At 37.0% G+C, this 26,947-nt stretch overlaps 1 protein-coding gene across 4 annotated transcripts in view; it reads right to left on the reverse strand.

Annotated features, from left to right (window-relative positions):
• Positions 1–26,947, reverse strand: part of SPIRE1 (spire type actin nucleation factor 1) — a 190,041-nt gene that overhangs the window by 40,906 nt on the left and 122,188 nt on the right. For all 4 annotated transcript variants that reach the window (XM_032309249.1, XM_032309250.1, XM_032309252.1 and 1 more), the window contains exons 5-8: positions 25,323–25,400; positions 21,061–21,225; positions 5,366–5,452; positions 4,581–4,710 (exon numbers count right to left, since the gene is read on the reverse strand). In XM_032309249.1, the coding sequence (XP_032165140.1) occupies positions 4,581–4,710; positions 5,366–5,452; positions 21,061–21,225; positions 25,323–25,400 (460 nt within the window). The remainder of the gene's footprint in view (positions 1–4,580; positions 4,711–5,365; positions 5,453–21,060; positions 21,226–25,322; positions 25,401–26,947) is intronic.

Raw genomic sequence — 26,947 nt, forward strand, 5'->3', positions numbered from 1 at the left:
AATGTTTATAGCAGAAATGCCCACAATAGCCAAACTATGGAAAGAGCCAGATGTCCATTGACAGATGAGGGGATAAAGATGTGAGATACACACACACACACACACACACAATAGAATACTACTCCACCATTAAAAAAAAAAAAAGGAATCTTGCCTTTGCAACAATGTGGACAGAACTGGACAGTATTATGTTGAACGAAATAAGTCAATCAGAGAAAGACAATGATCATATCTCACTCATATGTGGAATTTAAGAAACAAAACAGAGAAGCATAGGGGAAGGGAGGGAAAAATAAAACAAGACGAAATCAGAGAGGGAGACAACCATAAGAGACTCTTAATTATAGGAAACAAACAGGGTTGCGGGAGGGGAGGGGGTTGGAGGGATGGAGTATCCAGGTGATGAACCTGTGATATAATGAGAGTGGGCGTTATATAAGACAGATGAATCACTGAACTCTACCTCTGAAACTAATAATACACTATATGTTAACAAAAAAAATTCATAGCAGAAACTTGAAGTTTAATAATCAAGATATTCTAGATGCAGAAATTATGTATTTCAAACAGAAAAGGGTTTCAAAATTTAACTAATATTCACTGAAGAGGAGAAATAAGTGTTCTACCTCAAAATGCTGACTTTACAAAAGTGCTATAAAATTACTTTTTAATGTTTTTCTAAAGAAAAATCTAAACATTTATTAATTATAATTGTTTATAATTAATTATTTTAAGACTTCTATGAAGGAATATAATTAACCCTTGCAGAAGTAAATATCCAGTTTCTTCTGTCCCTAATCTGATTGATCTGATCATAGTATTTATACATGCATTAGTGTGAGGTTTTCAAATAAATATCTGTGAATCATATAAAAGGCCTGCATTTCTGAATTCAAATACTATTGACTCTAGATTTTCCTAATTATACATAGCAAATAAAAGATAAAATATTCTCAAAGCACTTGCCACCCTTCTCTAATATCTTCTCATTCTGTTCTTCTCTGATATATGAATCTGTCTTTTGAAATACGACTGACTACTGTATAAGAAAGGGATGCTCTTATTTCTTGGAAGATGAGGTTTGGATCATTTCCAAGCTCTATGTGCCACAAAGAGGAGAGAAATCAAGCATAACAGGAATTAAGAAGTTTATGGAAAAGATGTTTTTTAAAGGTACAATTTATATTTAAAACCCCAAATCTCAATTCAGTATGAGATGTTAGGAAAAAGAAAATGATTGGACATGAACAGAGACTGATACACAAGAACAGCATTTTCAGACTTGATGGGGAAAAAAATGCGAAGTCTGTCAAGCAATAGGGAAATAAAACACAATTTAGCCATATATCAGGATACCCTATTTAATGACATGGGAAGATGTTCGCATCGCACACAATGTTAAGTGAAGAGAACAGAATACCGTGCATACAGTTCTCATCTCGGTTTCATACTGCACAAGTAGATTCACAGTGGATGAATCTAATAATACACTATATGTTATTATAGATTTCTTCTTTAATAATACACTATATGTTATTATAGATTTCTTGTTATTATACATTTCTTCTTTAAGCATTGACACATTTCCCCAATTTCTATAGTGGGATTCTGCTCACAATTAATTACATGGAGAGGAAACGTTATAAAAATATTTAGGAAAACTTCTCCTCAAGTTCATTCTGCCAACCTCATCCTAGTCAAACTCCCTAAAGTGAAACTGTATAGTAAGAACCAATGTAGATCTGCAGAAATCAACCCAAATCCCTTACTTTCCAGTAAGATTCAAGATCAGTTTGGATGCAGAATTGTAGAAGTAAGACTCTCACAGAATGAACAATCATTTTCTGTAACAGCTCAATTCTGATTATTGTGAAACACCATTTATAAGGTTAAAATAAAAAATAAAATAAAATAAGATATGCTCGCATCATAAATTTGATATTTAATTATTTTAAAAAATTTATTTGAACGTGACAGAGATAGAGAGAGACAGAGCATGCCAGTGTGCAAATGAGGGAAGGGGCAGAGGGACAGAATATCCAAGCAGAATTCCATGCTGAGCTCCGAGCCCGACATGGGGTTCCATCCTAGAAGCCATGAGATCGGGATCAAGAGTTGGTCACTTAACCGACTGAGCACCCAGGCACCTCTGATACTTAATTATTCTCTAGTGGGTTTCCTGTTATTTAGCATCTAGTTTATTTAAAATGGAACAGAAGAATATGTATGTGACAAAGCTTGCAATGAACGTTTCAAGCAATGAGGGTGGCCCCTTGACATTTACAGGGACTACCAGTCTCTCCCTCAGATGGCCTCACTAATGCCTTCTGATTGGCTGCTGGTAATGGTCTTGCAGCATGAACATGCACGACATTCTGGAGTCATTCTTCTGCAAGCATTTGCGGGCGGGCCTTATGCCTTGTTCATCTCTGCACCCCAGGAGATGATATGATTGTTTAATACAAGTAAAGGTTAAAAAACTATTGGAAAAGTGAAGGAACTATAAGTTAAATATCATCCACATTGTATAAGAACATTATGCCTAGCTTGTTCTTTTCTCTATTCTCCCATCCAAGTACTAACCAGGCCTGAACCTGCTTAGCGTCCAAGAACATATGAGATCTGGCGTGTTCAGGTTGGTATGGCGGTAAACTCCTTTCTCTATTCTGTGGGTACTTTCACTGAAGCAGACAATCTTTCAGCCTAATCACTCTGTACTGTAAATCATGAAGCTTATTTTTCTCATGGTAATATATTTATTTTGCCTCATGGTTTTTTTGGAAATCTTTTCTTTTACTCCCATTGTTTCCTCTCAAGTTAACCAAATTTTAAAAATCCAGTCTTAAGCTAGCATCCCGTAATACCACTTCCTTATTTTCCCACAGTGGTTCTTACTCTTTGAGGCTTTGTACTCTTTAGGAAACCAAGGAAAGCTAGGGACCCTCTCTCCAGAAAAATGAGCATACATATATTTTGTGAAATAAGCATACATTTTTTATGTTTCTGGGGACTCACAGATTCTCATCAGGCCCATTCGAGGACTCTCAGGATAAGAACTCTTGCCGCACATGGCTTCTATGTTTTAGATCACTAATATACAAATGCTTTTATGGATTTGTCACTTAGCATGCTTTAAACCTTATTTTTTGGAGATAATGCTTGCTGCCATAAAAATTAGGGATAAACTGATAAAACTGTTACTCACTCAGTAGATTTGTAACTAGAACATACATTAAATTACTTCAGGGCCCATGGAATCACTTCTACAACAACGAACAGGACAGATGTGGGCCCTGCTGGCAAGAAGGTCCAGGTAGAAGAAGGGCTGAGAGTTTAACAAAAGGATACCAACATGACATTACTCGACATTACAGAGCTCGAGGCTGGAAGCAGGGACAGCGGTCAAAGCTGATGTGATAAACTAGACAAGAGAAGATGACAGACTGGTTTAGGATAGTGTTGGGCTAAGAAAGGGGGAAAACTAACATGATCCAGAATCAGAAACATCAACAGGGATGGCTGTTAGATAGGAGTCAGAGATGATGCGGAGGTTCTGCCTTGAGCACACTAAGATGGGGAAACAGGAGAAGATGGTTTGGGAGACAACAGATGGGTTCCCTGTCCTGCTGTAGGCCCTAGCTCACAGTCAGATGGATGAATGGGTATGAGCTCAGCAAGATCTGTGCACAGATGAGAGCTTTATTAGCCAGAACAAAAACTATGGAAAAGGGTATAGTTGCTCAGAGAGAGGTGAGCCCAGAATAGAAATCTGAAGGACCAAGCAGAGTCTAAAAGGGCAGGAAAGAGATCAGTGGAGAAAACAAGGAGAGTGTGGTTCCTCCACTGTTCAGATGTCACTATCATCTATTTTCCTAAAGGAAGTTTCTCTGAATTCTTTGGGCATCTTCAATCTTACAAATAGGTGGAGAACTGTATAAACAAAAATGTTTACAAACATTTTATAATATGTTCTTTCTATAAATCAAAATCAATATGTGTTTATAGTACACATTAAAAACATTAAATAAATATAAAGGAAGTTTGGGAATAAGTTAGGTGGCATCAGATAACAATCGATGCTTTCACCACATAATACTGTATCTTTAAAACCATAATTAAGACAACAGAGACGTGAAGTAAAACTATTATATCATATTTCTAAAACATAATAGCTTTGTATACATATTAAAATTTAGGAGGTATTTTGACCACAATCCTATTTCTTACACAGAAGCCATAATTAAAGTACAGAGGAATTTTTATCTCCCTTCTGCCAATCAAGAAATCAACACTCAGAGAGGGAAAGGGGATCTCCCAAAACCACAGTCTAGAGAATGGCAGAGCAATTCCTACTAGGCCATGACGCTCTCATGTAGTTCAATATCATATGAAAAAAGAATTTTCTACTCTCTTGGGTTTCAAGTATAAGCTTTGAGTAAGTGTGTGTGTGTGAGAAAAGAACAAACACTGCTCTTAAACACTGCAGCATTAAGCCACTACTTTTCACTGGGCTAGGTGGAGAGAGACACTGCTCCAAGTGGCCAAGGCTAGACCAGCAGTGCAGTAAGCATCAGACTCACCTAATCTGCTGCGTCTTATCTCCTCTGGTGAGACGGGCCGCAGCTTTCTTTCTGCTTTGATTTCTTCTAAGATTCTTTCATGGAGGCTCCGTGGCCGTGGTGGAGTGGGTTTCAGTTTTCTGGCTGAGACCTTAGGGGGGAAAAAATTCATGGCTATAGACTTCAGTAGTTGTCCTTAAATAATTCTTACCGAAGTCCATTCCTATAGTACAGTACTATGAAACTGTATTTCATTGATTGCAACACTGTTTGATAAAAGACTAAGCAACAGGGAGAGTACTGGATCTCACAGTAACTTAGTCATATGCGCTCAACCAATTGTAAGGAGTCAGTTTCGCTGAAGTTATAATTATGTTCACAATAGGCTACCAGGATAGGCAATCAACTGGAATGTAACCTATATTTATTACTATTACTGTTTTTAAAAGTAACATTTTTGAGTAAATCATCACAACCCTCTTAGATTGCTATTGTTCTCTTCTTTCTATAGTTGAAGAAATAAAGGCTCAGAGAGGCTGATTAATTTACTCAGGGACATGTGGCTACTAAACTGCACCATAAGTCAGGTTGTTTTGAGTTAAAACATTCTAAGACAACCTTGTATTGAATAATTTCAAGTATTTTTTCTGTGACTGAAGAATATAACTTATAGTTAGACTTCATCATTCTGAGAATAAAAGATCAGTGTAGAAACTACCTTCAGAGCTGAGTTCTAGAAACCATGTCCTAGAGGAGAGCACATTGCTACAAGACCTCCAACCAAGGGGAACACTCAGATCACATACCGGATTTAAAGGGGGTCTTGATCTGATGAAGTCCAGGATGATTTCATGAGCACTTTTTTTTAACCGAGGGGGAATATCACCATTGACCTGAAAGGAGACAAAAAGTGCAAGATTCATATGACTATAGGATTATCATTATAAGTTTCTGGGTACAGATGTTACCTACTGGAAGTGTACTTTGGCTCTACCAAAGATGTGTTCTGAATCAATAAAATGGAGAATAAATAGCTGAGTGATTCAGAGCAAAAACAACCATGTAGAGCTGAAGAAAATACAAGTTCATAAAGTGAATCATTAGTTCTACCACTTGGGGGAAATATATATTAGATGCATCCTTTCCTACAAAAAGTTTCTAAAATTATGAATATGAATGGAATAAATAATATGCTTATTATTTTATAATTTATAAAGCCTTTTACTTCTTACTTTCATCCTGTACAAAACCTAGGAAGGACTGGAGACACGAGTCACATATTGTAGATAAAACTCAGGCTCATGTCAAGGAAGGTATCTGCTTCATTCACAAAATTAGTAAGTTCAAGAGTTTTGGTAGAGCCCTCATCTGTCTCTGACTCCTGCTGCAATGTACTCTCTTTTTATAGCAATGTGTTAGAAATTTTTACAAGCAATTTAAGAAAACCTTAGAAATCCACAAAAATTGACAATCTAAACTCACATTTTACTACCCCCGAAGGCACAGTTGTGACCATTTTGTCCCATTTACTTCCCAGTTTTAATATGAAAAAATAGAACCTGCTAGGTATTTTCTGTCATGTTCCTCCATGACAGATGGATGAAAAAAAATGTTAACAAGTTAATAAATTTTTAAAAATGACAAATACCTAATACTTCTTAAAATAAAAAAAAATTAGCATATTATTTTTATTAATGCATTGCCTGAAAAATCTCCTTTCCCCTTCTACTTTGGAGACCTATTCTTTGATTACTCCATCATATTCTAATAACTTTATATTAATTTTGTTGGAGAGAAGAAAAAGATAGTTTGTTATTCCTCTTGCATTGACAGTTGACTTTTTAAATTTTGATAAGTTAGAAATGTTTATGCTTCACAACTTATATTGGAAATGTCATTTAAATTTTAGAATTATTGTAAAATTCAGTAAAGTCTTTTTCAAGTTTTTCTTAAAGATTTATTTATCTATTTGAGAGAGAGAGAGAGTAAGAGCATGGTGGGTGGGGGCAGAGAGAGAAGCAGACCCCCTAACTGAGCAAGGAGCCTCAAGCAGAGCTTGATCCTAGAACCCTGAGATCATGACCTCAGCTGAAGGCAGACACTTAACCAAACGAGCCACCCAGGCACTCCTCAGGTATTTTTGTAAGACTGTAAGATTTCAGGGTGTGGGTGGTTTTTTTGTGTACTCATCAACCTTAAATACTACTTTAATTGCTCACAAGTCATTAATCAGTTGATTATTCCTCACTGCAGCTCTGAGTTTTGATTTTTTGTCCATGTTGCTATTTTGTGTCTGCTGACAAATAACATTAAATATATATTCTTAAAAAGGGTCTGAACTGTCACTCCCAAGCACAGTCTGCTCCCCAAATGTGACCCCTGCTATCTGAGTTCAGTGTGTGCGCCAACGCTTCGGTGACTTACATCATTCTCTTCTTCCCTGGGCCACACCTCCCACTCCTGAATGAAGCCAGGATGGCCCATGGAAAGATTTAGGAGGAAAAGCTGCTTGAATTGCTAGTACTTGGCTTAAGGAGGGTATGTCTGCTAGCAGCCGATCTGGAGGACTAACGTGACATGACAACAACCCCCTACCTATGGATTTGGTAGTACATAAGATTTTTTACAAAATCATTGTATGGAACAACTCTTCAACAGGATAATATATATCTTTCTAGCCATTTTTCACATGATTTTACGTCAATGTTCACTTTCCATCACAATAGCAGTGTTTAGGGAATTGGTTTAAATAAGGCTAGGGTTGTAAATCCTGTTCCCCAAACAAGCACGTTAAGTTCAGTTTCCACACTGGCCAGAAACTATCCTGGATCCCAATTACAAAATGTGCGTCAGTGCTCATAGGTAGATGGCAGAACAGTGTGGATGTGAGTCAGTGAAAGTCCTTACCAGGAGGAAAATGTAACTTTGTGCTAATACCATTGTGCTGCTGACTCAATGAAATTATTTTCCTATAAATACACAACACATACTGAAACAAGCTCTGAGTTGCAATGATAAATGATTCTTGCGTGAACATAAATAGTGGAGCCACAAGTAAATAAGACATTTATATAACTTGATCTCATATCTGAGCCACAACGCCTTAACTTCTAAATAAAAGATGTTGCTTCTACATCTTCATTTTTTAAAAGGTGAGTTATTTGAAGCTATTTGATGGGATTAAGGTATTTTACTCAGACATTTTGAAAAAAGCCAACTGAAATGTTTTACACTTCTAGAACTTAATATTCTAAATAATATCCAGTATGGCTAAGCCACCAATTTCCAACATCAGCACAACTGTACCCCAAACAGAGGATAACTATGATATGGTTATGGAGTTTAAACCTGAGGATTACAAAACATCTCAGCATATTACTTCAGGTACAGATAGACCATCTTTGAAAAGTCTCTGTGTCTACTCTTTATAAAAATATTTGTTTTTAAAGAAATTAGAAAGTAGCATTATATTGGTAAGAATAAAAAAATTTTTTTAACACCCAGTTTTTGAAGATCAAATGAGTAGCTGAATTTGCATTCTCATTTATCACGTACATTTATATAATAAAGAAATTAATAAGAATTTTAGCTTTTTTGATTGAAATCTTGCAAACTTCCCCGTATGAACTTGCTCACACTGGAACCTCCACCTGCCCAGCCCCTTGCACAGGGGCTTAGTATACATTTACTTAAGTGAACTGCATGGATTTAGCCAGAGAAAGACGTGAAAGGAAAACAACAGTGGCTACCACGAAGCAGAAACATCTATCCATTTGTCTTCATTTCCTACCCACAAGCTCTAAGTTCAAAAATGTATTATTTATATCTAAGTAGATTAAATGGCAAGCAGATGCATCGCTGGTAATTATTACAAAGAACCCATTTATAAATTGTGTTTATAATCACCTGTCATTCTGAACCTCACAGAACCCTCAACAAACAAAAAGCTTAAATAGCTTGAGCCTTGAAAAAACTTTTTTCTTCTATTTTTGTCTTAAGTAAAGCAGAACCACTAATGATGACATAAGATCACAACTAAAACTGTACAAAGCTGATCTACAGTTTATGGATTAATACTGGGCCCCAATCAGATTTCTTTTTTCCCTCACCCTATTGAGGTTGAACCGACAAAGAAATGTAATGCATATTTAAAGTGTATGGCATGATTATTTGATATGTGTATATGCATTGTGAAATGCTTGCCTCAACCAAGCTAATTAATAAACACATCCAACACCTCACACAATTACTGTTCTTTTTTTTTTTTTTTTTTTTTTTGGTGGGGACACTTAAGATATATGCTCTTAGCATATTTTTTTTCACTTTTTAAAAAAAATTTCTTTTCAGTGTAACAGTATTCATTGTTTATGCACCACACCCAGTGCTCCATGCAATACATGCCCTCTCTAATACCCATCACCTGGCTCCTCCAACCTCCCACCCCCACCCCGGCCCTTCAAAACCCTCAGGTTGTTTTTCAGAGCATATTTCAAGTACACAATATAGTATTATTAACTACAGTCACCATGCTGTATCCCTAGAACTTATTCATCTTATAACTGAAACATGTCACCTTTGACCAACATTTAACCAGTATCTCTCCAGTTCCCCCATCCCTGAGCCCCTGGAAACCTACTGTCCTACTCTTAGCTTCCGTGAGTTTGCCTTCCTAAAGTTCACCATACAAGTGAGGTCTTACAGTATTTCTCTTTGTGTGCCCAGCTTATTTCACCTAGCATGATGTCCTTCAGGTTCATCCATGTTGTGAAATGGCAGGACCTTCTTCCGTTTTAAAACTGAATACTATTCCACTGTAGATGCATACACATTTTCTTTATCCATTCATCTGTTGACATTTAACCTGTTTCCGTAACTTGGCTGTTGTGAATAATGCCGTGACCCACATGGGAGTGCAGATATATCTTTGAGATCCTGCTTTAATTTCCTTGAGATGAAGACCAGTCTATGTCTAATATTTTAGCCTCTCCTCTTTCCACGTTTCAGAAGTTACAGTACTAAAGTAGAAAACATACTCTATATCCAGTCTCCACCTCATTTGGGCTATTTTTTATAATCAGGCTATTCAGCAGTGTTTCTCTATGCTCTGAGCTTCTTAGAAAACTCAGTAAAAACCTTTTCACTCTTTTCTTAAAATTTTTTTTTTAAAGATTTTATTTATTTATTTGTCATAGAGAGAGAAGCGAGAGCAAGCACAGGCAGACAGAGTGGCAGGCAGAGGCAGAGGGAGAAGCAGGCTCCCTGCCAAGCAAGGAGCCCCTTGTGGGACTCAATCCCCGGACGCTGGGATCATGACCTGAGCCGAAGGCAGCCGCTTAACCAACTGAGCCACACAGGCGTCCCTCTTTTCCTAAAATTTTATAGAAAACTGGTTGTCTCAACCATAAGAGACTCTTAATCTCACAAAACAAACTGAGGGTTGCTGGAGGGAGGGGGTTAGGGAGAGCAAGGTTGGGTTATGGACTTTGGGGAGGGTATGTGCTATGGTGAGTGCTGTGATGTGTGTAAGCCTGACGATTCACAGACCTGTACCCCTGGGGCTAATAATACATTATATGTTAATAAAAAATTAAATTAAAAAAATGTCAAAAAAACCCCATAAAGGGCATTAAAAAAAAAAAAGAAAACAGGCTGTCTCACTTTTTAAAACCAGTACCTGTATTACATGTATACTACACATATATATGTACATGTAAAATGCCCCAAATGCTATTGAGTTGATGGCAGAACTGAGATTCAAACATAGTTACTGTATTTCCAGAGTCACTGCTCTTAAGCATCATATACATTGTCTAAAACATATTTAAAAAGATGTTTGATCTTACTCATAAAGAAATGGAAATTAAATGAGATCGGACCTGTAAAACTGGTAGATAAAAGTTTGAGAGTGTAACACAGTATGAGTGAAGAATACAGAAAAGACATTCCTACACACTTATAAAAGGAATGGTTTTTTTGAATTAAAAAAAATATACGAATGGAATCCTATGTAGGGCTTTTTGTGGGTTTGGCTTTTATTGCTCATCATTCTGTCTCAGAGATTTAATTAGACTGTCACATGTAGGAGAAATTAATTTCCTTGCTCTTACTCTATTTACTTGTTCATAATTTACTTATTTCACCATTGGTGGATACTGGTTACCTCCACATTATGGTACTGCAAAAATGCTAGTTAGTATATTCCTGTATAACTCTTCTGGCACACAATGTACACACCTGTCCTATTTAAAGAAATCTCTGCCTACCATAAGGTCATAAAGGTGTTCTCTGTGTTACCTTTTTTGAAGTTCAATTGGTTTACAGTTGGAAGGTCACTGAAAGGATGTGACTACTGGTTGGACCTGGGCAACTGGAGGTTCCTCACCCCCACACCCTGTTATGCATTCCATAAGTTTTCCTGTACTAAGAGTTACTACAATGGGCCACACTTTTCTGTTTTTGTTGTTGTTTGTGTCTATAATGTTATGCTATAAACTACTTCTTAAAAGAATATATTGTAAGAACTCTGGATTTTGATCTCTACTGGCAGGGGCTCGCTATTATTGTTTATTTGCTTAGTGACTTGTTTACACTAATTCTGTTAAGTCTACTTCCCCTGCCACATGTACATTCTAATATTTCTGCTCAGTATTTTTTTTTCTTTTTCAAAATTCTTGTTTTTATTTTTAAGCTGGGCTTCCTAGGAGTTGTCGCCGGGTCAGCAAAGTACTTAGCGATCAGCCAATGATAGGTCAGAAGTAGTACATAAATACAGTGATGTCAGTAAGGCTCCCTTCTCTGTCACAGGAGTTAAACATCTGCGCAAATTTTACTTTCTGCATTCACAAGACCTCTCTATTTGGCCAGCGACTAACAGCTCACCTCTTCAGTCTCCTCAAGTGGGCCCAGCACGAGCACAATCTTTGAGATGCCCAGGAATAAGTGGGATCTTACTCAACTTTGGCTGTCTTATTTTCTAGGTTGCTTTCTTTTTCTTCAATTTCTGAATGGTCTCAGACACTACTGAGGCCACAGCTTAGCCTCCTTAGTTCTCCCAACAGTCACCAAGCTCTACTGCTTTTGACAATGGCTCTGGGTGTGGACTGATTGTTCCAAATAAAGCCACGTTCTATCCTAGTCAGCTGGGCAGAACTTCTAAGACCTGGAGCTGGCACCGAATGGGGTGGCATGGGAGCCATCTCTGCCTAAAATGCCAGACTCCTGCTTATTCTTCCTTATCTTTCAACATTTCAAGTAAATGAAAGGATTCTTGCCATTAAGCAAAGAAGCACCGACTCCTCAAGTGACATTTTTCATGAGACAGCATCTATCTCTAAGTATCATGAAATGGTGCTACTCATCAACACCATAATCCAAAAACTATTTAGCCTTTTGTCAAAAGAAACCACCATCCAAAGATGAAACTACATGGTTAAAATCTGAATCTTCCTCTATACACATGTGAAAAAGAATAGCCTGATAATGTGTGCATAACTGTGGAACTCAAACAATAAGTGTGATACACAGAAAGGAATATATTGTAGTATTGAAATCTATTTCTTTTAGAGAGCAGATGTAAATTTGGGGGGTAAATTTGCTTACTAAAATATAATGTATACATGGTAAAGTGCAGAAATCTTACTTATATGAAAATGAACATAACCTACTGAACTACCATCTAGTTCAAAATATAGAATACTAGCAGCTCTCTGGTGCCTTCTCCAAGTTGCTACCCCACCCCCACCTGTGATAAACACTATTCTGACTTTGATCACCACAGATAAACTTTGCTAGCTTTGAACCTGGCCCAAGTCACTCATTTACATTTACCTGCTCTGTACATAAAAAAATCTGAGTTTGCTGTTACAACCCAGGCTGAAGCCTGGGAAAACCAAAATACATTCATAATATACTAGGGAGATGTCAAAGAGAGTCACATGCAACATTCTCAAATTCTTATAAAATACTCACAACTAAGAAACTTATTTCATTAGACTTGAGAGTGTTGGTCAATAGGATAAAAAATCGTTCCTTATATTTACAGTTAAGTCACATTTTTGCTATTCAACTTTTGTCCCAAATCCTTAAGGATAAAAATTATTTTTAGTATCCATGATAATAACATAAAAACATATAGTTTAAAATATTAAATCATGGGGTGCCTGGGTGGCTCAGTGGGTTAAAGCCTCTGCTTTCAGCTCAGGTCATGATCCCAGAGTCCTGGGATCAAGCCCCGCATCGGGCTCTCTGTTGGGCGGGGAGCTTGCTTCCTCCTCTCTCTCTCTCTCTGCTTCTCTGCCTACTTGTAATCTCTGTCAAGTAAATAAATAAAATCTTTAAAAAAATATTAAATCATGCTAAAAATTATTTTTGTTGCCACCCACTACAGCCTCCCCTTTAGCAATGTTTTAGAAATTGAAAACATTAAAAAAAGCTTTATTTATTTATTTGAGAGAGAGAGAAAGAGAGCATGCACATGGGTGGGAGAGGAGTGTGGAATGCATCCAACTTTTCGTTTTGGCTCAGGTCAGGATCCTCAGGATCATGGGATCAGGCCCTGTGTTGGTCTCCATGCTCAGCATGGAGTCTGATTGTCCCTTCCTGTCTCCCACCCAAAAAAGAATTAACCACAATCCTTCCCAAATTATTCCAAAAATTAGAAAAGGAGGTAACACTTTCTAATTTTTTCTATGAAGCCAACATTACCCTTATATCAAGCCAGACATGGATATTATAATACCATGGATTAAATCTGTTTTGGATACAGATGCAAAACTCCTAATTCGTAGTAAGCTGACTTTAGCATTATATTAAAAGTATTGTACATCATGACCAAGTTGGATTTATCCCATAAATGCAAGGATGGAGATATACATCATCTTAATGGTAATATGCACATTAATGGAAAGAAACCACATGACTGTCTTAACTGATGGTAGAAAAAGGATTTGACAAAATTCTCACACCCTCCCTATGATAAAAACACTCAAGAAAGTTGGAATAGAAAGAAACCTCCTCAGCATAAGTCATTTGTGAAAATCCATAGCTAATATTATACTCATTGATGAAAAACTGAACACTTTCTCCCTAACAGCAAAAAGAAGACATGGATGCCTGCTTTTTCCATTCAACACTGATATTTCTAGGCAGGATAATTAAAAGGCACCTAGATAGCAGGGGGAAAAAGGCACCTACATTGGAAAGGAAGAAGTAAAAGTATCTCTCTTCACAGATGACATGATCACATATACAAAAAAAAAAAATCCTAAAAAATCCAACAAGAAAACTATTAGTGCTAATAAACTCACCAAAGTTGCAGGTTATAGGAGCAACATACATTAATCAGTTGTATATGTATATATGTGTACATATAATATGTATATGTATGTATAATATATACACATTAGAAATGAATGATCTTTAAAAAATGAAGAGAACAAACCTATTCCTAGTAACATCAAAAAGAATAAAATACTTAAGAATAAATTTAACCAATGAAGTGTAAGACTTGTATACTTAAAACCATAAAACACTCCTGAAAGAAATAAGACATAAATGAATGGAAATACATTCTATGTTTATGGATTAGAAGACTTTTCATTAAGATGACACATAACCTATTTGCAAACGACATATCAGATAAAGGACTAGTGTCCAGAATCTATAAAGAACTTAGCAAACTCAATACCCAAAGAACAAATAATCCAATCAAGAAATGGGCAGAGGACATGAACAGACATTTCTGCAAAGAAGACATCTAGATGGCCAACAGACACATGAAAAAGTGCCCCATATCACTCGGCATCAGGGAAATACAAATCAAAACCACAATGAGATATCACCTCACACCAGTCAGAATGGCTAAAATCAACAAGTCAGGAAATGACAGATGCTGGCGAGGATGTGGAGAAAGAGGAACCCTCCTACACTGTTGGTGGGAATGCAAGCTGGTGCAGCCACTCTGGAAAACAGCATGGAGGTTCCTCAAAATGTTGAAAATAGAACTGCCCTATGACCCAGCAATTGCACTATTGGGTATTTACCCTAAAGATACAAACGTAGTGATCCAAAGGGGCACGTGCACCCGAATGTTTATAGCAGCAATGTCCACAATAGCCAAACTATGGAAAGAACCTAGATGTCCATCAACAGATGAATGGATCAAGAAGATGTGGTATATATACACAATGGAATACTATGCAGCCATCAAAAGAAATGAAATCTTGCCATTTGCGACAACATGGATGGAACTAGAGCGTATCATGCTTAGCGAAATAAGTCAAGCAGAGAAAGACAACTCTCATATGATCTCCCTGATATGAGGAAGTGGTGATGCAACATGGGGGCTTAAGTGGGTAGGAGAAGAATAAATGAAACAAGATGGGATTGGGAGGGAGACAAACCATAAGTGACTCTTAATCTCACAAAACAAACTGAGGGTTGCTGGGGGGAGGGTGTTTGGGAGAAGGGGGTGGGATTATGGACATTGGGGAGGGTATGTGCTTTGGTGAGTGCTGTGAAGTGTGTAAACCTGGTGATTCACAGACCTGTACCCCTGGGGATAAAAATATATGTTTATAAAAAATAAAAAATTATAAAAAAAAAAAAGATGACACATAACCTAAAGTGATCTAGAGATCCAATACAATTTCTATCAAATTCTTAATGGTATTTTTTGCAGAAATTGAAAAATCTACTCTAAAACTGACATGGAATCTCAAGAACCCTAAATTACCAAAATGATCTTGAAAAAGAAAAAGTCGGCAGACTTACTTTTACATTTCAAAGCTTATCACAAAGCTACAATAATTAGCTATAATATATGTATTATATTATAATAACCCCACAAGGTGGGATGGCCGTAGGATAATCACAATAGATCAATGAAATAGAATGTGGGAGAAGTAAACTCCTGAATTCAACAGATTTATCACAATAGTCCCAAGACCATTAAATGGGGGTAAGAATAGTTTCTTCAACAAATGATGTTGGAACAAACAGGTATCAAAATGCAAAAGAATTATGTTTGACCTTTACCTCACACCATATACAAAAATTAACTTAAAATAGATTAAAGAGCTAAATGTATAAAAGTCTCAGAAGAAAACTTTGGGGTAGATTTGGTAATGTATTTTTAGATACAACCTCAAAAGCCTGAGCAACGGGAGAGAAAGAATAGATAAAGTTGGACTTAAGCAAAATTAAAACCTTAATGCTTCAAAGCACACTATTAAGAGAGTTAAAAGACAACCTATGGAATGGTAGAAAATATTTGCAAATCTTATGTCTGTCAAGAGTCTAATGTCCAGAGTATACAAAGAATTTTTATAATTCAACAATACAAACAATACAATTTAAAAATGGGCTCGGGGTGCCTGTAGCTCAGTGGGGAGCCTGCTTCCCTTCCTCTCTCTCTGCCTGCCTCTCTGCCTACTTGTGATCTCTGTCTTTCAAATAAATAAATAAAATCTTAAAAAAAAATGGGCTCAGGATCTGAACTGACTTTTCTCCACAAAGATATACAAATGGCCCACAAGCACATGAAAACACATATATCATCATTAGTCATTATGGAAATGCAAATCAAAACCACAATGAGATTTCACCTCATACTCACTACAGTAGGTAATAATTAAAAACAAAAATGGACAATAACAACTGTTGGCAAGAATACGGAGAAACTGAAACTCATACACTGCAGGTGGGAACATAAAATGGTGCAAGTGGTGTGGAAAGCAGTTTGTTGGTTCCACAATAAGTTAAACTTAGAATTGTTACATGATCCAACCATTCCACCCTTAGGTATCTACCCCAAATAATTTAAAACAAGTATTCAAACAAAAACACATACATGATTGTTCACAGCAGCACTATTTACAATTGTGAAAAGGTGGAAAGAACCCAAATACTCATCATGTGATGAATGGATAAACAGATATGGTATAGGCACATAATAAAATGTTATTCCACTATAAGAATAGTACTCCTACACACTATAATATGGATGAACCTAGAAAACATTATGCTAAATGAAAGAAGCCAGACACAAAAGGTTATATACTATATGCTTCCATTTATATAAAATATCCAGAATAGGTAGAGCCATTGAGACAGAAAGTAGAATAGTAGTTGCCAGGGACTCAGGCGATGGAAGATTAGGAGTGATTGCTTCATGGCTACAGGATTTCTTTTGAGGGTGATGAAATTAGAGACAGAGACAGAGACAGAGGTTGCACAACACTGTTGCCACTGAACTATAAATACACTTTAAAATAGGTAATTTAATACGAACTTTATCTTAAAATGAATGAGAATGAAAGAAAGAATAACTATTTATGTTTATAAATGCCTTCCAACTTGGATGCACAGTTCTTTGCCACTGTGTCTATGTATAATCACAATTATTTTCCAAATACATGATCTTAAGTCTCACCTAATATATAACAGCTGAGACCTGTTAAATCAGCATCTATAAGAGGAATCCATCCCATATAATTCTTTTTAAAAAAGATTTATATATTTGAGAGAGAGAGAGAGAGTGAGAGAAAGAGAGAGAATGAGTGGGGGGAGGGGTAGAGAGAGAGGGAAAAACCAACTCCCCACTGAGCAGGGAGCCCGAGGTGGGGTTCAATGCTAGGACCTTGGGATCATGACCTGAGCTGAAGGCAGATACCCAACAGACTGAGCTACTCAGAAGCCCCTATCCCATTAATTCTTAGTATCAGATAAGTTTAACTACTTTTTAGCACAATTATTTTTTCTGATAAAAAAAAATGATTTAGCTATATGTGGTGACAGGTAGAAGACTTTAGTTAGAAATGTTAATAATCTATTAAGCAGAAGCAACATTTACTCATTTTATTTTTATTCAAATATTTTATTTATTTATTTGACAGAGAGAGAGAGAGAGAGATCACAAGTAGGCAAAGAGGCAGGGTCGGGTGCTGAGCAGAGAGCCCAATGCGGGGCTTGATCCCAGGACCTTGAGATCATGACCTGAGCTAAAGGCAGAGGCTTAACCCACTGAGCCACCCAAGCGTCCCAACATTTACTTATTTTAATCAATAGTATGAATTTCTAAATAATTTCTTCAAGATAAGGAAGAAAATCACCTGTGATTACTGTTAAGTGTTCCCACTCAGGAAAAAGTTCAGATGGGAAGACATTTTTTAAAAAAGACAGCGTATTGGCAACAGAAATTATCTTGCACTGTTAGTAAAAGTATAAATTGGAAACAAACAAACAAACAAACAAACAAAGTATAAATTGGTACAGTTCTTCTGGAGAAGAGTTTGGCAACATGTATTAAAATTTAAAATGTGCATAATTCTTGATCTATTCATCTCACCAAAAGATATTGAAACCAAGGAGATGAGATGTCTGTATGAGGATCAGAAAACTAATTAAAACAATGAAAACTGGACACAATCCTAAATGTCTATTAAAAGAGTCTTGGGTAAATAATTCACAGTGCACTAGGAAATACTGTGAAGTCATTTAAAAAAGAAATCATCGACATTCATTCTTCACAGGAATTACAGAGTGAAAAGGGCTTTAATTATGGAAAACTTCGGTTGCTTTCTTGTGTCAGATCCCATTACTTTCTGGACTTTGAACATTGTTTTTTGGCATACAGCCTCTTACACTTAGCTTATTATGCTGTTGTTAATGCTTGCCTAAGTCACCAGTGGCTGCCACCATACTGTGAACTTCCTGAGAATAAGGACTGCGGGTCCTTTTTCCAGGGTCTAAAATAGTGCCTGGCACACAAGAAGTGCTCAATAAATATTTGTTAAATTAGGGGCATCCAGGTGGCTCAGTCGTTTAAGCATCTGCCTTTGGCTCGGGTCATGATCTCAGGGTCCTGGGATCCAGGCCTGAATGAAGCTCACTGCTCAGTGGGAAGTCTGCTACTCCCTCTCCCTCTGCCCCTCCCCACTGCCAGTGCGCTCTCTCTCGGACAAATAAAATCTTTAAAAAATAGTGCTAAATTAAAATAAAATTAAAAATACAAAAAAAAAAGGGAGCAGGCACCTAGGACTCCAAGAGGGCATCAGTTGTGCAGTGAAGGAGAAAAAGCTCATGGATGTGAAACTAGGAGAGCTGCCCAGATGAATACTGATGTGGGATTTCACCCCTAAGGGCACTGCTGGATCATCTCAAAGAGGTTACTACTGGTATTACAAGTATGTCAATGTGAAAAAAGGGGGCTTCGCTAGTATTTCTATGGTGCTGGCAGGTTATGTGCTTTTCAAGGACTTTCGACTTTCCTTGTTACAAGGAACTCAGGCTATGCAAGTACCACTGAAGAGGGCCCAGTGTGGAGGCACATGTGGCAGTCCTGACCAAGACCTTTGCCTGGAACCCCTGAATCCTTTCATATCCTAATTCAGAATTAACATCCAATAAAAGATGACTGGCACTTGGAAAAAAAAAAAAAGAAATACCAAAAAAAATGGGGTATGCTTTAAAATGCTTAAATGCACTTGTAATCAAAGAAATATAGATTTTAAAAATGAAGGAGAATTTTCTCTCAAATTTGTCAATCCCAAAAGATACCCACTTTGGTCAAGAATAGGAAGAAATAGAAAAAATGATTATGTTGTAAATAGTAATCATTACAATATAACTAAAGGGCAATTTGGTTACATGGGTGTAGCACACAGCACAGATTCAGAGGTCAGACAGAATGAAAATGAAAACAGGATTTGCCTTATAACTAGTTGTCTGAACTTGGGAAGTTATGCAGCACCTCTAAACTTCAGTTTCTTCATTTGTAAAAGGAAATCAGATTTACTGAGAAGTAAATCAACAAAATACTTACCTGCAATGCTTAGCTTCAAAAGTGGAGCTTATTAAAATTAACAAAGAGCTCCAAGAGCTACTTAAATCTATTTTATTTTTTAAGTTTATTTATTTATTTAAGTAATCTCTATAACCAACTGGGGCTCAAAACCCTGACCCCAAGATCAAGAGTCACATGCTCTTCAGACTGAGCCTGCCAGGGCACCCCTACTTAAATCTATTTTAAAACTAGTGATATGTTTTGTAAGAATCTTCCACATAAAATAACTAATTAAATTTTCTCAAAAAATGTGGCTATAATTCATTAGTTCATTTTACAACTATTTGTTGGGCACAGTAATCAGCATCTGGCTGTGTGTCAGGCACATGGTCTCATCACAGGGGATGTAACAGTGAAAGAACTAAGTCCCTATAATGATAAGAGAGATAGAGAGCGAATCTGAAAATACATGGCAACGTGAACTACTTGAAACATGTGGGTAGAGAGGCAGAGAAGACTTTATAAGGGGACATTTTAGCAGAGACCTGGGAAGTAATAAGGCAAGTTAGTAGATGTGTAGGAAGAGAGTTCCAGGAAAAGGGGCAGCAAAGGGGCAGTTGTAGGAGCATGTAGCAGCAACAGAGACCAGCATGGCGAAGGAGGGGAAATTAACCAGGAAGGGTGGTAGGAGGTGAGTTCTCAAACGTAACCTGTATCAGACCCTGTGGGGTTTTGTAGGCCAAGGTAGGAATGTGGGGTTTGTTCCCAGTGTGATGGAGAACACTGGAAGGTTCTGAGCAGAACAATGACATCATCACATTTTTACCTTAAGAGGTTTACTTTGGCTATTTTGGGGGAAAATTGAGTAAAAGGGGCAAAAGCGAAAGCAGGAATGCCACTTAAAGTGTGTATTAGTGTGAGTGAGAGATGGTGGCTTGGAATGGAGAGGATCTGAAGTGGTGGTGGTAAGAAGCAGTCACATTCTAGGTTTATTTCAGACACAGTGCTGTCAGGATTCCACTTCTAAGAACCTAACTTAAAGATTTCACTGTTGCTATTCAAGAAGATTTAAATACAAGGATTCACAAAATAAGCTGCTTACAACTTGATGCAAGTTGATTGGTTTAATAAACTCTGGTATAGCCACAAAGCTATAAAAGAGGTAGTTATTTAGAAATGAAGATTTTCAACATATAATTACTTGGAAAAATATTCATATGTTAAGGGAAAATAACTGGTTACAAAACAAAGTGTTCAATATTAATCCATTTTGTCTGAATAAAATGTATAGAAAAAAGACTGGGGGTGCCTGAGTAGTAGCTCAGATCATGATTATGGGGTCATGAGATTGAGCCCGTGTCGGGCTCTGTACTTTGCTAGAGAGTCTCTCTCCCTCTGACCCTCCCTCTGCTCACCTGCTCTCTCTTTCCCTATAATAAATAAATCAATCTAAAAAAAAAAAAAAAAAGACTGAAGGTTATATACCAGCTTGTTAACAAAATATCTCTCTGGGTTGTGAAATTACCCATTTGTCACTTTCCTTCTTTGAGCTTACTGTATGTTTCAAATTTTCTGTAATGTATTACAATGTATTACTTCCAAGGGAAGAAAGGATTTTCAAAATGTTAACACTGAGAAGAACATGTTCAACCAATAAAATTACTGAAGGAAAACCATTTCAGTCTATTAATAGTTTTTGTTGTTGTTGTTGTTACTTACCATCACTTTTCGCAAAGTGTATCTTTTGGATCGAATATCGTCCATTAGCATCTCATAAGGGGTGAGCTGATATTCAATGGGCAAAGGGTTGTACTGTCGCTCTTGGACCTTCTTAAGTTTTACTCCATTCCGCAAATCCCTCATCACCTGAACCCAGAACCGAGCCTAAAAGAATCAAGGGTGGAGAGATGTCCATGAATAAATTTGCTAGTTTCCTCTAAATAGCTACAGACCAGAGAAAAAAATGAAAGAAAAAATGAAGAGCTTGGTTTGCAAAACACTGAGTACACCAAACAAAACAGCTTTTGAAAATTAGGTTTAAGATGTTAAAAGGTGGGTAGAAAGCCAGTCGAGAATCACAAGCTCTAAGTGCTGAGTCACCTGAGCGTAAACCCTAACTCATCCACTGCGCAAGGCTGCATTAATAGCCTCAGTTACGTGATTCTACTCACTGAAGAGGAGTATATGTCCCATACCCTAATACTGGGTTTGGCTACGTGATTTGCTTGGCCCCTGAAACAGTAGTTGATATGATGTGACCAAAGGCTGCAAAAGCAAATGCACAATGGGCTTGTCACTTGTGCTTCTATTATTGCCATGAGAGCCTCATGCCTGGACTGGTATGCTGCCCAGGAGAAGGATGAGACATACACAGAGTAGAGCTACCACGATGCATCTGTACTCGTGAGCTCAGTAAATATACTGCTTTGTGTGACTATGATTCTGTAGTGGTTGGTTATGCGGCAGGATTCCTATGGCCACCCCTAATTGATACAACCACCTAGTAGCTACTTGATATCCAGCAAGTTCCTTCACCTTTCTAAAGCCTGGATTCCCCATCAATAAAAGAAAGTGGTACTTCATAACTTACTGGAAGGTCAGAGCTGATACACAGAGTTCTGTACATGGAAAATGCTCAAAAATGATCATTTTTATGTTATCACTATCTTTGCACAGATCACTTAATATTCATTTTCTTAACAAATGACAGTGATCGCCTTTTTGGCCTCTCAAGAAAATGAGATACATATGAAGTTCTTATAATAATATAAGACACATTAAATATGTATATTATTATTATTATTCTACACTAATACTTTAATTTTCCAGCCTGCAAGCTAAGGTGTCATAGTCATTACTTCTGTCAAAGGTAAATCATTATGATATTTAGCTGAAACACTGTAGCTTGTTAAAATTAATAAGCGGCTCAAATAGCTACTTAAATATATTTATTAAAAACCAAGGGCTAGAGGTATCTGGCTGGTTCAGTTGGAAGAGCTTGGGACTTTTGATCTCAGGGCTGTGAGTTTGAGTCCCACGTAAGGTTACAGAGATTACTTAAATAAATAAAACGTTTTTAAGAAGTGAGGTATTTCTTAAGAATTATCTACATAAAATAATTGTGGATTAAATTTCTCAAAAATGTCTTCATTTTTCTTCAAAATGTCTTCTAAACTTCTTCAAAAACAATTTACGATTTAAAAACGGGTATGCCATTTCTTATTCCACAAAGGATTTGATGCACTTAGTATTATAGTATATCCATTAGAATACCTTCGAAAATATCTCTATTTTAAACAGATTCTTAAATTCTGCCATTAAAGTTACTCTAATACAATATTCCTAAAATATTTGATTTTTCTTTTGAAAATGCTCTAGTCCCAAATTCTCTTATATTGATTCCTTTAAGATCCAGTTCAAATATCATCTCATCTTTTAAAATTCTGCCTCTTTTCTTGAGCTGCCCGGGCTTTAGGAAAACCTGACATATGTGAAACACTGAATTCACAAAGCAGATAAATTACAGGATAATTATTCACATTTGACAATTTTGCAATAATTATGAAAGGATTCAAACAGACCTTTTATATAGCCAGTCCTTTATATATTATCATATAGCAAAAATTTTCAGAAATTTAATCCAGAAATTAAAGTCACAGTTAGCATTAAGGTAGTACACAACTATCATTGTATGTACTCCCAGAGATTTTTTACCTCATATTCCTCAAGTAAGATCCCAAGATGTTTAGATCCTGCCATCCTAATTCTCCCTCATTCTATTCCTCATTCTTTACTCATTTCTTTCTACTATTTCTAAATAATTCACTTTAATGGTCTTACAAGAAACAGGCTGGTGATCTAGGCAAATGAAATCTCTCTGCAGTTAGTGTATCTCTTGTCAGTGATCCTACTAGTTTTTAAAAGAGTCTGCCTTAAGGCAATAAATTTTTAGTTCAAGTTTATAATAACTGCTAAATTCTGACCACCTGGAGTTCTTCATCTGGCTTCCATGTATAAGAAAACAAATTTAAAAATGTATTAGCTAAGATGAAATACAGCTGGAAAAAGACTACCAGAGTATTCTATACAAAGGAAAATTGACAATCAATATTATTCTAAAATTACAAGACTTGTTTAAGATTTTATTTATTTATTTGACAGACAGAGATCACAAGTAGGCAGAGAGGCAGACAGAGAGAGAGGGGGAAGCAGGCTCCCTGCTGAGCAGAGAGCCCGATGCGGGGCTCGATCCTAGGACCCTGGGATCATGACCTGAGCCAAAGGCACAGTCTTTAACCCACTGAGCCACCCAGGCACCTCCAGGCTACTTGTTTTTTAACCTTACTCTTAAATGTTTCAGATTAATATCATTCCAAATATCTCAGTAAAGATATCATTAATAAATTAAGAATATTTACATTCATATATCAACACATGTAGGTCTATATAACAGAAGGGACTACTAGTAGTAATAAAAACACTAAACTATTGATATAGGCAACAACATGGATGAAATCCCAAAAGAATTATGCTGAATGGAAGAAGCCAAGTAAAAAACAATACATACTATATTACATTTACATGAAATTTTAGAAAATGCTAACTAATCTACAGTGAGAGAAAGCAGATCACTGATTGCCTAGGAACTGGGGAGACGGGAAGCAGGAAGTAGGATTACAAAGGAGTATAAGGAAACTTTGGGGGGTGATGGGTGATGGGTGAGCTCATTATTTTGATTATGGTGATGGTATATATGGGTATGTATGTGTGTATGTACATATCAAAACTTATCAAATTGTGCCTTTTAAATATGTGCAACTTATTGCATGCTGATTATACTTTAATAAAGCTGTTAGAAAAGAATAAAACAATTAAAATCTAATATGTCAAAAGCAACTTGTTCATTTCCTCAAATCTGCTTCTATGCCTGGTTCCTCATTTAATGGTGTCATTATTAAACCACTGTTTATCCTTAACCTGAAAAGTCAGAATCCTGAACTGTGGCTTCCCACTGACACCTGAACATACCTCAGTCTAATTTCATGACACTGACTCTCTTGTCCTCAGTGCTGTCGTGCCCACCCAACTCTAAGTGATATATGAGGGCAGGGAGTCTTGGTTTCACCAGGATCTAGAATCATGCCAGAAAAACAGCAGCTATTCAAAGTGTGCCACATAAATATACTGCAATCATCTGTGCTGAAGGTCTGTCTTCTGCTTTATGAGGGCAGAGAGCCAGTAGTTATTCATCAGATAAATGAATGTACTACCCTATAGTTTCACATCTTATTCTGAAACAGAGCTTAAACTCTAACTTATAAGAGTACGCTTAAGTGTTAATAATATTAGAAAGGTCAACATTTTCAAACACCTAAGTTCTTAGAAGACATTGGGGCTGCTTTAATAAAACCAATTAGTTTTGTAAAATGGGGGATAGACAGTTCCTCAAACATAAGACTAGATATTCGAATTCATACAGTATCAATTCATATTACAGCCCTTAATAACAAGCATTTTATTTTATTTTTTTAAAAATTTATTTATTTGAGAGTGAGAGAGGGAGAACGAGCAGGGCGAAGCAGGCTCCCCAGTGAGCAGGGAGCCCGAAGTGGGGGTTGATCCCAGGACCCAAGCTGAAGGCAGATGCTCAAGTGACTGAGCCACCCAGGCACCCCAATAACAAGCACTTTAAAAAACATTACTCTATGGGGTGCCTGGGTGGCTGAGTTGGTTAAGTGTCCAGCTCTTTGTTTCGGCTCAGGTCAGGATCCCAGGGTCCTGAAACCGAGCCCAGTGTTGGGCTTCCTGCTGAGTGGGGAGTCTGCTTTCCTACTCTGTCCCTCTGCCCCTCCCCCACAACTCGTGCACTCTCCCTCCCCAAAATAAATAAATAAATCTTTAAAAAACAAAACAAAACCCCTCAAAACACATTACACTGTGTCTTCAACACTAAGCAGAATAGAGAATATCCGAATACTTACCCAGTCAGCGTTTTTCAGCTCTTCCAGGTCTGTGCTGGATTCATCACTTTTTTCCATTTCTTGAATCTTCTTAAGATTCTACCAATTAAAATAAAAACATTTAGGGGTAAAAATTTCATTAAGCTAGCTTCTCAAATTAAAATTTCTAACAGATACCGTCAAACAAAGTATATTAAAGCAGATAGTACAGAATCTACTTCTCTGTAGATTTTAGTCAATAGTAGACTGGAATAAATACAATATTACAGAGGGATGAACTGAGATTGTTCATTCAAATTTCCTTCTAGGCCTTGTAGCTAACTTTGTCACCACATTAACTTGCACCCCTAAATGGTAATGACACAGCCCTCTCCCTCAACCTCCATATTCAACCCACCATTAAATCTCAAAGATATCACTCCCTCCATATAACCTAAGCCCTCTTCTTTTTATCTCCCCTGAAGATCTCTTAATTTAAATGTTACCTAATTTTTGCCTCATTTCTTTTCTTTTTTATTAATTTCTTTTCAGCGTAACAGAATTCATTGTTTATGCACCACACCCAGTGCTCCATGCAATATGTGCCCTCCATAATACCCACCACCTGGCCCCCCCAACTTCCCACCCCCTGCCCCTTCAAAACTCTCAGATTGTCTTTCAGAGTCCATAGTGTCTCATGGTTCATCTCCTCTTCCAATTTCCTCAACTCCTTTCTCCTCTCCATTTCCCTATGTCCTCCATGCTATTTGTTATGCTCCACAAATAAGTGAAGCCATATGATCATTGACTCTCTCTGCTTGACTTATTTCACTCAGCATAATCTCTTCCAGTCCTGTCCATGTTGCTACAAAAGTTGGGTATTCATCCTTTCTGATGGAGGCATAATACTCCATAGTGTACAGGGACCACATCTTCCTTATCCATTCATCCGTTGAAGGGCATCTTGGCTCTTTCCACGGTTTGGCGACCGTGGCCATCCTTTGCCTCATTTCTGATGTGGTCTTGCCCTGGATGCTCTCCTCTCCTCACCCCTCACCCCCATGCCTGGTCTCTTTCATTTCCTAAGTAATGAAAGTTTCTGCTCTTTCTTCAGGTATTAGGGTCAACAGAATCACCAATTCTTCAGGAAAGCCCTTCCTTCCCCTTCAACTAAGCCAAATCTTCCTATTGTACAATGGCATATAGCACTGTACACCTTCCTCTTTAGCCCTTATTACACTGCTATTTTACATTTGTTTGTGCCTTCCCCCTAGGTTTCATGAAACAAAAGTCTATTCTCAGTGGCTGATGTAAGCACTGGTACTTTTTACGCTCCATATATATTTGTAAAATAATTTCATGAATAAATTTCAATATATAAGATGCTTTTTATTACTTGATATATATATATATTGCAAAAATTATTAGTACAATAAGGTTAATTACCATCTCCATCACATCAAATAATTACCTTTTTGTGTATATGGGGAGAACTTTTCAGATCTACTCTCACCAACTTTCCAGCATGTAAGACAATATTTTTAACTAAAGTCAACATGCTGTACATTAAATATCCAGAAATTATTCATCTTATAACTGCAAGTTTGGACCCTTTTTGCTTAATTTTTAATTTTTTTAATTGAGTATAGTTGACACACAATGTTATA

Source organism: Mustela erminea, chromosome 13 (assembly GCF_009829155.1).
Source record: "Mustela erminea isolate mMusErm1 chromosome 13, mMusErm1.Pri, whole genome shotgun sequence".
NCBI lineage: Eukaryota > Metazoa > Chordata > Mammalia > Carnivora > Mustelidae > Mustela > Mustela erminea.